Raw genomic sequence first — 13387 nt, forward strand, 5'->3', positions numbered from 1 at the left:
TTGTATGTTAGTATTAATAACCTTAAAATACCTATGTTTTTCTCCACAGTGGTTTCACAGCCTAAGGGCGATTGGAAAGCTGAAGACTTTGCAAGTGTTGGAGAACTTATCCTGGACATCTCTATTAGCTTAGCACGAACGTAAGTAAAGCTAATTTTGTTATATTTTGATTAATAGCACCACTTCGCAGATCGCTAATAACTCATCATGAGCTTAAATTTATGGCCCAATACTAGGCCAGGTCTCCCTTCTTGTAGGACAACTATACAGGTCCTACTAGAAGGACAAAATCCATACCGTAAATAGTAAGATATACTCTACAGGGTGATAGCTGATATCAAGGCCTATTTAACTAACGCAATATAAAGCCAATATTTCCCGGTTTTGAGGTTATATTGATTTTGCTGCAAAATACAAAAAACTTACTTTCAGTGCAATTTAGTCGTGCTATGTGCTGAAAAAATACTTAAACGTTAATTTTATACTTGGTTATTATTTTTTTAGCTGTCTTAGCTGATGAAAATAGCTTCATAAAATGAACACTTTAGTAATTTTTCAGCACATGGTACGGCTAAATTGCACTCAAGGTAGGGTAAGTAATTTTCTACAAAAATCAATATAACTTAAAAACCATGAGATTTCGGCTAACATATATTGAGTTAATTGAATATGCCTTAATGTCAGCTATGACCATTGTTGAGTATGTCGTACTATTTACGGACCACCCTGTATATATTTCTGTAACGACCACTACTGTTCATGACATTGACCAAAACCCGACGGCTTAGCGACTCTTCAACCACCCAACTCGAGCAATTCAGAATTTCTTGTAAGGTAGGCTTGGCCTCGGGTTTGGTATACCGACCCAGGATTCGAACCCAGGGCCTTGTGATCCAAAGGCATATAGTCTAAATATTAGCAACTAGGCAGATAACACTATTACAGAGCTATTTTTATTTAGTCTTTTACTTGTGAGCCCTTGATTAAAATCTCACCTAAGTAGATGATGCAATTTAAGATGGGAGCGGGTATTTTAATTTATAATCAATAAATTGCGATAATCTTAGCCTTAATCAACATGTACCTAGTATAGATTGACATTTAGAAGTTCGAAACAACATTGACCTTGTCAACTGTTGGTCCGAATCAATTTCGTTCAACACGTATTGTTGGTGTAGAATGATTAACGCACAATTTCGACCCCAAGGCTGACCTTTGAATTAGTTCTTTTGTTTCCAAGATCTGATCATTCACGGCCATGGAGGTATCACGACTCGGAAAGTAAACAAATAAAACAATATTTATATTCAGCTATTAGTAACTGTCACTCAGTAGGAAAGCTTAACACTGATGTATTAGCTAATTAAGCTGTGAAGTAGTCGTTAATGAATACCATTTTGGATAGTATAATTAAAAAGATATACCGTCTGTAATATTCATAATAATTAATTATGCAAACATTTCAATTTTACTTCGTAGTAAGATATATTTCATTTGATTATGTACACATGTTGCGTGTCCAGTACAAAAGTTAAACTGAAAATGAAGTCGAGATTTTTTTTGACCTCCTTTCCTTATCCCACTTAAGTGGGGTATAAATAAAAGGCTTAATTCCTCTTTATTTAAAGGTAGATTTGCGTTTATAATATTACTAGCGGACCCGGTCAAGCTTCGCTTTGACTTATTTACAGTTCTTCTCTACCCCTACCCTATCCTACTCCCACCCTACACCTACCCTACCCTACCCTACCCCTACCTTATCCTACCTAATGTATAAAAGGCTTAATTGTTCTTAATTTTAAGGTACTAGTAACCTAAAATCTAAGTATTCGTAGAATAAAAAGGAAGCCGGAAAATTAGTAAAACAACCATCACATCTAACTAAACACTAGTAATACTTACTACTCAGTAATATACGAATTGTTACTACATAGATTAGATAGACTACATAGATAGTATTATGAAAGACGATAAAATACTTACATCCAAGGTCTCGTGTATATGAAGATTTAGTAGGTTGGTTAACAAAGAAAGAGGAGTGATTTATTGTAATATGTTCCATTAAGTTATCAATGCGTATCATCGTGAAGGTCACTTGTACAAACGAATAGGGATGATGACAGTTTTTTAAATTGTATATAAATTAAGAGTACGCTAATAGTAAAGCAATTTTGTAAAAGTAACAGGGTATCTGCGATCATTACTTTCGGAGCTACAGGGATTTAAAGGGTCAGATTTGCGGCGCTGCCGCGGATCCCTGAAAAACGCTCCATACAAAATGGTACGCACTTATGACGTCGTAGGCAATTAATGATCGTTAGATTTGTATGGGCGTTTAAACAAAATTACTTATATCTTTGTTATTTCTGCGTTTATGTTTATAGTTCATATATTAAAAAATGTCACATTTAATGTAAGGAAGCTAAAACTGTATGAATTTTCATCTAATTACGATAAAATATTTTTAGTAGATTTTGAAATTTTATAATCTTATTTATTTTGCAAATATCCAGTCAATCTTTGCTTTTTATGTATAAATTAGTTAACATTGACCTTATTTACCCGAATGTATCATAAAAATCAATATATTAAAACCTAGTCATCATCCCCATTGTTCTCCGCTGTTATGAATGACAGATTGGGTCTGCGGTCTCTACCTATTATACTACATTATATACATAATGCTAACGCTCCTGGCACGCGTAATGATATATAGAATAACATCGTGTAGAAGTTTTTGGACATAATCGATTTTGAATGTATTTTAAATTAAAGACTTTTATAATATTCACAATGCTACATTTAAATATTACATTGCTACATTTAAATATAGCCTTAAAATATAACGTTGCGTACCAACCACATAGGCTGCAATTATTTTGCATGGATATAATATATTTAGGAAATACTTTATTCGAATCTATACTAATATTATAAAGCTGAAGAGTTTATTTATTTGTTTGAACGCGCTAATCTCAGGAATTACTGGTCCGATTGAAAATTTCTTTCTGTGTTAGATACTCCATTTATCGAGTATTATCCATGTATTCCTACGGGAACGGGAACTACGCTGGTGTAACCGCGCGGCATCAGCTAGTATTTTGTAAATAGAAATATGATAAGTTGTTACATTTTTATAATCAAAAACTACGAGATTCCGGGAGACTTTGTTCTGAAAAGACTATATTTTTGTCTGTATCTAACATCTGACATCACTATATGAATGGTTTCAATCTGGTTCTGATATAGGTACTTAAAATTAAAATTTCTATTGGCATTTATGCTATGCTTTCAAAACTTGCTATTGTTTAGAAATTGTACCCGTTATACAGGTTTGGTGTATTCAGTAACATAATATATTAATGTACCTATCACTATTACTACATATTGTTGAGCTTATCCTATACAATTATATGGTGTTCGAAAGTCTCCGAACAGTGCGCGTTCTCAGTGATGACATACGGATCCGAGACTTGGTTATGGGCCTCATTAGAAAGACTAGAATAGGAATGATGACAGTTTTTTAAATTGTATATAAATTAAGAGTATACTAATAGCAAAGCAATTTTGTAAAAGTAACAGGGTATATGCGATCATTACTTTCGGAGCTACAGGGATTTAAAGGATCAGATTTGCGGCGCTGCCGCGGATCCCTGAAAAACGCTCCATACAAATTGGCACGATTTAGTGACGTCGATGGCTCGCTGATCGTTAGGTTTGTATGGGCGTTCAAACAAAATTACTAATATCTTTGTTATTTGTGCGTTTATGTTTATAGTTCAAATATTGAAAAATGTCACATTTAATGTAAGGAAGCTAAAACTGTATGAATTTTCATCTAATTACGATAAAAGATTTTTAATAGATTTTGAAACTTTATTATCTCATTTAATTTGCAAATATCCAGACAATCGTTGCTTTTTATGTATATATTAGTTAACATTGTCTTTATTTACCCGAATGTATCATAAAAATCAATATATTCAAACCTAGTCATCATCCCCATTATACGGCGGATTAAATATGGATGGATTAAATAATGATCGCAGTATGATTGCGTGATCGAATAAAAAATTACAAAGTTCTGACTCTCACCATCACGTTATACAGTAGTATTTTTTAATGTACGGGTACACGCATTTATCAATAACGAAAATTGTTATTTACATAAAACTATTTATATAGAATATTTATTTATAAATAATAATCATTAACATACTTTATGTTAATGATTATTATTTATAAATACATATTTTACATAAGTATTCCAATTTTAAGATTCGTAAATCAAATGTGAAACCGTTATCTTGATTATGTGAAAATATATGATATTATATAATCAGTACACGATTATGTATTATATGTAATCTTATATTTTTTTATTCACAGCGCAATAATGCGATAAATATAAACGACATAGCGCGTTAAATATTTCAATATATTTTATTACAGATTTTATCTACACTTAATTTATTTATTAATAGTGGACGCCCGCAACTTCTACTGCGTGGATAATGTTAGTAACAATACTCCCGACTAACGAAATATATAAAAGCGTACTTATAATGATTATCATAACACATCTTAATTTAATCACCATAAACCTTGATCTACATTGCGAATTGTCTTTGACCTCGATAATGAAAAAAAAATCATTAAAATTGGACCTTACACGCACGCGAAAGTAAATTGGACCGGACAAGACTACATAGCTCACATACATAGCCGCTCATTACGGTGATTCGAATTCTTAACATATAGGCCTATCGAGTTCTTAACATATAGACCGAGAGCCTGCAAATGCCAGACTTACCTTTTTTAAAAATATTGTAAGTCTCTCAGCCTATGTTAGCCTTACCACAGGAGACGATAGTCAAGTATAGAGTTTGGAGCTCGATGGCTTTGGAAGTTTTCAGTTATGTGCATTTTATGAAATTAAATATTACGTGTCTCAAACGGTGAATGAAAACATCGTGAGGAAACCTGCACACCTAGCATACCTGAGAATTTTCTTAATTCTCTAGGTGTGTGTAGTTTGCCAATCCGCATTAGGCCAGCGTGGTTGACTATTAGCCTAACTCCCCTCCTTCTTAGAGGAGACTCGTGCGCTACAGTGGGCCGAATATGTTTGCTAATGATGATAATGCACACTATAAAAAAAATATACCCAACATAACGGAAAACATAGAAGTAGCCTGCTTTCACACTGCAACTGTTGGGTAGCCAGATATTAACAGTTATGTAATTTATTTATATGCCCTCATCAGTTATTATGATAAATGACATCGTCATAAATCGTCAATAAGCTTTCATTTGTCATATTATCGTCTAATATGACAAATGAAAGCATAGTTTATGCCTGATTTGTTGTATTAAGTTGTCTTTGATCTATTTCATGGTTTCCTAGATTTTGTATGAAAAATTTGTCTGGTCGCAATTTAACTAGGCAACCTATTTGCAATGTCTCTATGAATATTATCTATCATTTATTTCTTATCACTAATAAATAACAGATGATGGTATATATTTCTAATGCCGGATCTTAGACCATTAAGTATTCAGAAAGTAACATGTTGTATGCGTTTTTTCACATGTAAAAGACATCAACGCGCGCGTTAATTAATATTAAGTAATTGCTTAATATTTCACACCATATTGGCAATATTATACTGCCTGTCAAGTTATTAGTAGAAACTGCTTTCCAGATATGGTCCCATAATTTATTATTCCCTTATTGATTAATGGTTTTCAAGTAATTGCTTAATATTACATACCATGTTAGTAATGATACTATCGTAAAATGTATGTATATTAATGACTATAGTTATAAACATTATTCATGATGATGATGGACCCAGCACACCGCTAATCCACATTAGAGCAGCGTGTTGGGTCCAAGTTCCATATCCGGTAACCTATAAGGCCGGAAACCTGTAGTGGGCTTTTAATAAATATAGGCTAATAAATCATGGACAATGATATTTTATATTACATCATTACATTACATTATTGTTTTTATGACTATTCTAATAGATTCATTTTATAACTACTGTTACAAACCTTGGCATTTCATTCAATGTTATTACTTTTGTTCTAAGGCAGTAAGATCCTAATAGTCGATTAAAAATTGTGACAATTTGAAATTCAATTTCGCAATAGTTTTGATACGTTTGCGAATAAATAAAAGGGAATTAAAAAATTGTTAAGCCATTCAGATATAAACTAAGATTTTTAATATTATTGCTTTAGATGCGTAAATAAATATTCTTGAATATTATCAGTAAGTTATTTATATTATAATGTTATAAAGAAATAAAGTTTGTGGAATTGTGGTAATCTCTGGCTCTACAAAACCGATTTCGAAAATATTTTTAAGCACGTTCTTTGTTAGTGTCATAAGCTATATCTTCGTATTCTCACGGGAACGGGAACTACGCGGGTGAAACCGCGGGGTGTGGCCTAGTCAATAAATAAAAGTATGCATTTATATAAGGGTAAATTTCCATTATACTATAAATTATCAATATTTTTTTACCTACTCGTAGTTTATAATTTGTGTTTTACATAATTACGTAGTTATTAGGTATATAAGTTTATATATAGATTAATAAAATTATGCTCCATGAAATAAATGATTAGTCTTTTCTTTATTTATTTATATGGAAACTGCAAATTCTAACATATCGTTCGTAGTTTAAAATGGCCTTGCGGTAAAATAGGGGTATGTTGATTTTTTTTTTAATCGGAACTTATTTATTCTTTGCAGGTATGGTTTAACATATGAGGAAATCGAAAAAGGCCTGCCGTTGATTGACACTTCCCGCACACTGATCCGCGAAGCTTGTCCGCCCGTTTTTTCACACGTCGAATGCCGCGCTGGAAAATACCGTCGACTTGATGGACTTTGCAACAACCTGAAACATCCCACATGGGGTGCAACTATGGCTCCGTTCCAAAGGTATTATTTATATTAATAAATAATCGCATAAATTTCATTAACATCGATCCAGCTCCAGATCCAGCAGCTGTTCTGAGTCTTCAGTTTTAATTTACATTTAGATATTGACATAATTATTGTAAAGCCATGCTAATGCCAGCACATAGTTAAAGAGGTCAGAAGTTTAAAAACACACGTGATAAGCCTTTTTGCCTGTACTTTCAACGGCAACCACATCCTTCAAATCAGAACACAGCCATACCGATTGGCGGCGAAAATAATCATGGTGATCTTAAAAAAAGAGCCGTGATAGCCCAGTGGATATGACCTCTGCCTCCGATTCCGGAGGGTGTGGGTTCGAATCCGATCCAGGGCATGCACCTCCAACTTTTCAGTTGTGTGCATTTTAAGAAATTAAATATCACGTGTCTCAATCGGTGAAGGAAAACATCGTGAGGAAACCTGCATACCAGAGAATTATCTTAATTCTCTGCGTGTGTGAAGTCTGCCAATCCGCATTGGGCCAGCGTGGTGGACTATTGGCCTAACCCCTCTCATTCTGAGAGGAGACTCGAGCTCAGCAGTAAGCCGAATATGAGTTGATGACGACGACGACGACGATCTTAAAAGGCACGGATCTTATCTTTTCTACGTTACCAAGTAGTTTTTTTATGTATCATATGCCCTTTATTTTCGGATGGAATAAACGCTCCCTATATACTGGGTACGCCCAGAAAGTACTTTTCTAATTACCAAGTGAAAAAGTACTTATTAATAAGAGATTTCATATCTTTAATGGTTATTGTTCTCGAATGGACGCTCTCCGTATCCACACTGAGCACGACCTGAAATTACTTTACCAATTACCAAGTAAAAAAGTACTTATTAAAAGGGATTTTTATATCTTTAAAGGTTAATAGGCCCCCTGTTTTCTGACGGCATCAACGCCCCCCGTATATCTCACACTGGACACGACCTGCCGCTGTCTCGCGTGGTGTCCCGCACGATGCACCCCGACGACGGCTTCCACGACCACGCCGGCACTGTGATGGTCATCGCTTGGGGACAGTTCATGGACCACGACTACACTTTGACTGGAACTCCGCTTGGTAAGTCTTCTTTATTCATATTAATCTATCATTTTCGTTGTATTATAAGTTTGACAGAATCAAGACCGGGAGCCGAAGCAGAAAAAGCTGAAACCGGTAAGTGGCACAAGTATGCCTCTCTGACAGAGAGTTACATATTTGTACCTTTTGCCGTGGGGGCCCTTGGGCCATGGAGTCGCAGTGCCAAAAAATTTTACCGAATCATTTCACCGCGGCTAGTTGCCTCGACTGGTGACAGAAGGGCTGGCTCATTTTTCGCGCAAAGGATCAGCCTGAGGTCCAGCGCGAAAATGCAGCCAGTTTTCCACGTGGGCATGATTTGTACAAGTTAACTTAAGTTCCTTATTGTATTATTTCTCAACAAGTATCAGCCTGAACGCTTTTTCATCCGATACTAAATGATAACGCAGTTTAAAATATTATGTCGCTAACTTTGACCAAGTTATGAACCCTTGGCAGCTGTTTTGTGTTGGTAAAATAAATAAATACTCGTGTATTAATGAGTATAATCTGTAGTGAGTCCGTTCGCGTGAATTTCTGTTTTTCACAAATATATTTTATATCGATTTAAAATTACTATGAATCTACGAGTACCAGACTCCATTTTCCGCTAAGGTGACGATCGCTCGCAGTATTGCAGCGGTTTTATCTTGTCAGTGTGCGCAAGTTGATTGATCATCCTCCTAAATGTTCTTCCCTTCCCACAGATAGATCAACGCAGGCCAATGTTACTCAAAAAATATTATTTTTCAGATCCTGTTCACCGAAACGACCCTGAAGAATGCTGTAAGCGTCCGCCTCACCTGAAGCACCCATACTGTAACGAGATCCGCATTCCCGACGATGATTATTTCTACCGCCTCTTTGGAGTCAAGTGCATAGATTTCGTCAGAGGATTCCCTTCCCCGAGACCCGGCTGCCGTCTGGGTAAGCACTTTAGCTAAATGTCTCTTAGAAAAACCGCGTGGAATTCGGATAAAAAAGTTTCTAAGTCAAAACTCCATTGGTTTTAAATGGCTAAGGAAATCGTATGAAGAGCCAGATTTTCAGTTTTTTACTATTCTAAGAACCTGAGTTTTCAAGGGGACGTACTAAGAGTACAGCCTTAATGTGTTTGTTTTTGGGTGTTTGTTTGAGTCACGCAAAACCGTATTATAATATAAACTTTAAGGGTGCCCGATGAAAGATTGTCATGATGGACTTCAAGTGATATCTCATTATATAAAAAAATTGCGCATCAGCCTTAGACGAATTGGAATCAGAACATTTAAAACCTCCCAAAGCAATCCCTCCCTGATTCAGACTCCATGGATGCCTACTGTACTTACTTATGGTAGGACAACAAGCTGGCAATTTATCCGCTTTTAAAATGACAACGATCTGAATATCACAGGCTCATACTATTAAAGCCGTGTTTTAAATGACTGCCGTAGTTTCTAATGGCGCACAGGGCCGCGAATAAATAAATCTACCATATCCTATCTTACTAATATTATAAACGCGAAAGTTTTTATGGATGTATATTTGTTAGGATTGATGGTATGAATGTTTGTTACTCTTTCACGACTCCTACTGAACCAAATCACCTGAAATTTGAAGTAGAGATAGATTAAAGTCTGGATTAACACATTGGCTACTTTTAAATTAGGAAAAATCCATGGTTGCCGAGGGATTTGTGAAAAACTAAATTCCACGCAGACGAAGTCGCGGGCGTCTGCTTGTCGTTAATAATAGAACGTTAACAATTAAAATCACACACGATGTCCAAACAAGTACCGGGGTCCATATTTCAAAATCTGACAGAGCGACCGCAAACCGGCAATCGATCACCTGTGGTTGATTTGCATTTCATGCAAACTAGGTTCGCACAGTGTGATACTTGACACTTACATTGTTCTGCAATACGCAATACCAATCACCAACACCTTTGATGTATTATGTATTCCGTTCCCATAAACAGAGGTACGAAGTGTTGCGAAAGTTGACTGCTCTTATAACCTTCGATTTGTATTAACCATGGCAAAATATAAAAAGTATAATTTTTTGTGTTTGTTATGATATCCATATTTGTGTAAAAAGGGTCTTCATGTTCTCATAAAGAACCTTTTTACACAAATATTTTATTCTTAAAACATTTTTAGAACTGTAATATTACTGTTATTTTGATATTCACTAATGTATCAACATCAACACCAAACTCAAATCAAATTTGGCACACAGTTATTTTAACGTATGCATCTGCTAAGAGAAGATTTTCCAAAATTTACGTAAAATTTCACGTGAATTTGCTCATAATCGTCTTCCGTAATACTCTTTAAATCTCGGCACAAATTAATACAAGTATCTCTCGTAGACATTTTTTTTTTAAATATTAACATCAATAGGTGCCTTGAATTTCAAATTACTTGTAAATCCCTTTACAAACAAAATATTTCCATTATTAAGTAGCTTTTGTGTTATTAGTTGTTGTAGAAACGTTTTTAGGGTTCCGTAATATACAAGGAACCCAACTAGTCGACCAACTTAAAAAACGTAGTTGGTAATCGAAAATTGCATACTAATTCTGTTAAATAGTAGATTGTTATACAAGGGGCTAAAAAGATCCATTATATACGAGGTATTTTTATACGTAAGTCGAGGGCCGCCTAAATAAAAACCGAGTATATAATGGGTTTAGCCCCGCGTGTTACACTCTGCTTTTCACTACGATTGCGAGAAAATAAAATAGTTTAGTTCAATATTCAATGATTTATTTAATTGAAAATTAAATGTACAAAGTCTACAATTTTGGATATTATGGGAGATGCTTTTACCCGGTAGGTAACATAATTTCCGACTACTGTGAAGATGGATAACGAGTATATGAGGTAAACGTGGGAGATAATAGTTTAAAAAACTCCTTTCGTAAGTGAATCCATTTGTTGTTGTTTTCTTCACTTATTAAATTTTTCGTAGGTAAGTATTCAAGGAAATGCGTCTGGACTTTGATGGTAACAGATTGAAAATTTCATCCATGTCCAAATTAGGATCACCATTCTCAGTAGATGAAGACACCAATAACAATTAATGTTGAAATATATGAAAGTTACGGTCACAAATTTACAATTATTTTCTGAATTAAATCAAGTGTGTATTATTTGTTTTTTAAATTCTCGCTTTTTAATTTTATTTTTTTCACATGAGAAAAAGGCAAAGGTATTACACTGTAAAGGATGTCCCATGTCTTCAATAAAAATTAAATAAAAGAATGAACGCATTCCACAGACAAGAACGCTGCATTTATTTCCAATTTAAAGTTTTTTATTTATTTTTCAAAACAATCAGAGCCTTACCTATAATGATTCAATTTTCGAATAAAACCTCCTCCGTTTTATAGTAGGCTAGTACTCGTAACAGACAAGAATTAAAAAAACAAAATTACTTTAGCCCCTAGAGGCTAATATGCTTGTTTAGCCCCGCTGTGGAGTGGTAATATGGCAGTGTTTTTGAGCAAGAGTAGTGAAAAAGATAAAGTTGTCAGTAAGATAACTCAGAGTTTGTTAAAACTTGATAGATAAAATTTCTATGGAAAAATAATTTTTGGGTTACTTCCTTACATGCAAAGTGAGGATTTTTCATCGTCTATCCCATGGCGTGGGGTATGGTTATCGGTACTTTTGTGTATTACATATGGGATTAAAGTGCTACCTTAATCTACGGAATCCTACTCTGCGCGTGGCCCATCACACAATTGGCCGGTTTTTTTGATTCTATTATTAAAGACAGACCGTGCCGTTACAGCTTTTAAAATAAATTTAGATAGCGTATACAGTATTATTCCATGCAGTGTTATTCCATTCCCTGATACATACAATTTAAAGTTTGTGACCGGTTTCTGACCCGTACATCTTTCAAGTGAGAGGCGAAAGTCCGTTACGTATCCGAGTAGATACCTTGCGTAATGTAGTGCAAAAATTATACTGTGAGATATTTATAGCTGCTTACTAATACTAAATGTAAACAACACTATAAAAAGCCGCCGCCTTTTAAACTTGATTTCTATAAATTTCTCAACGGATCTAGTTTTTTGAGCTTGGATAATTTCTCATTATTCTCTAATGTATGATTATTAATTCGTGTTTTAATATTAAAACAAGGTTGAAATTAGTTACATAACTACGAATGGAAATATTGAGGGATAATTGATACAGCAATATTTGTATCCAAGGCTGTTGACCGATAATAATAATAATTATTGTTATCCACTTACGAATTACTTTTCGTCTTTAAAATACATAAATAAATTAACTTCAAGCAGACTTGACTTCTCAAAACTGGCTTGTTAAGTTAAAATAAATTTCTTTATCCTTGGGGATGAAATCAGAGTAGATAAACTTTTATTCCCTTTTTAACCCTACCATAGAGGGTAAAATTAGGAAAAATCCTTCCTTAGCTGGTGCCTTTATCATTTCAATTATCTGGGTGACAAATTTCAGCGCAATCTATTCAGTGGTAATGTGAGTTTGATAGTTAGTAACGGTTGCCTTTTTATATGGTTTTACTTACTAGTTACAATATATTTCCATTGTTTTAGGTTCAAGAGTTCCCTTCAATACATTGACTGGTGCTCTCGACGGGAACACCGTCTATGGTGTTACTGAAAAATTCGCTAGGTAATATTAAAATAGTTTATGATTTACTTTAATTAAGGTAAGTAAAATCTTTTTTATTGATGGTGTTGATCTACTATTGATAATGAAATTTTATTCTATTGAATCCCTGAAAAGGTTATTTTTCTTAGAAGCATAATTAATTAATTATATTATTCTTTGTTTTTTCACTTATAGAAAATTACGAACTGGATATGGTGGTCTTCTACGTATGAATCCCGTATTCAAGGAATATGGCCTTAAAGACTTGTTGCCTCTAAAATTGGATATACCCGATGAAGGTTGTACGAGACCTAATAAAAATATGTACTGTTTTGAAGCTGGTAAGTTTACACTATTTCAATGGTCGTCATTTTTAAAATGCGTATTTACTTACTTTTTCTCTTTACTTTATTTGATTTTTGCTTTGATAGATGAATTCTTTTTTTTTATTCATTACAAGATAGCCCCTTACTAAACCTGATGGTGATGATGCACTAAGAGGGCTAACGGGAGGTGGATGAAAATCCACATCCCTTTCGGTTTCAACACAACATCGTACCGGATCGCTAAACCGCTTGGCTGTACCGTCTTTGCCGGTAGGGTAGTAACTAGCTACGGGCGAAGCGTCACACCAGCCAGATCTGGACCTATTAAGGAAACCTCAGTCGAACCCAGGACCTCCGTCTTGTAAATTCACCAATACATTCCAA

General features: G+C 34.5%; 1 protein-coding gene across 1 annotated transcript in view; it reads left to right on the forward strand.

Moving 5' to 3' along the window:
• The window catches only part of LOC112057758 (peroxidase), a 41253-nt gene that overhangs the window by 20865 nt on the left and 7001 nt on the right, over positions 1 to 13387 (forward strand). The window contains exons 4-9 of the mRNA XM_024098301.2: positions 50 to 140; positions 6767 to 6958; positions 7850 to 8046; positions 8800 to 8973; positions 12620 to 12698; positions 12873 to 13018. Coding sequence (XP_023954069.1) covers positions 50 to 140; positions 6767 to 6958; positions 7850 to 8046; positions 8800 to 8973; positions 12620 to 12698; positions 12873 to 13018 — 879 coding nt within the window. The remainder of the gene's footprint in view (positions 1 to 49; positions 141 to 6766; positions 6959 to 7849; positions 8047 to 8799; positions 8974 to 12619; positions 12699 to 12872; positions 13019 to 13387) is intronic.

Source organism: Bicyclus anynana, chromosome 10, assembly GCF_947172395.1.
Source record: "Bicyclus anynana chromosome 10, ilBicAnyn1.1, whole genome shotgun sequence".
Classification (NCBI taxonomy): Eukaryota; Metazoa; Arthropoda; class Insecta; order Lepidoptera; family Nymphalidae; genus Bicyclus; species Bicyclus anynana.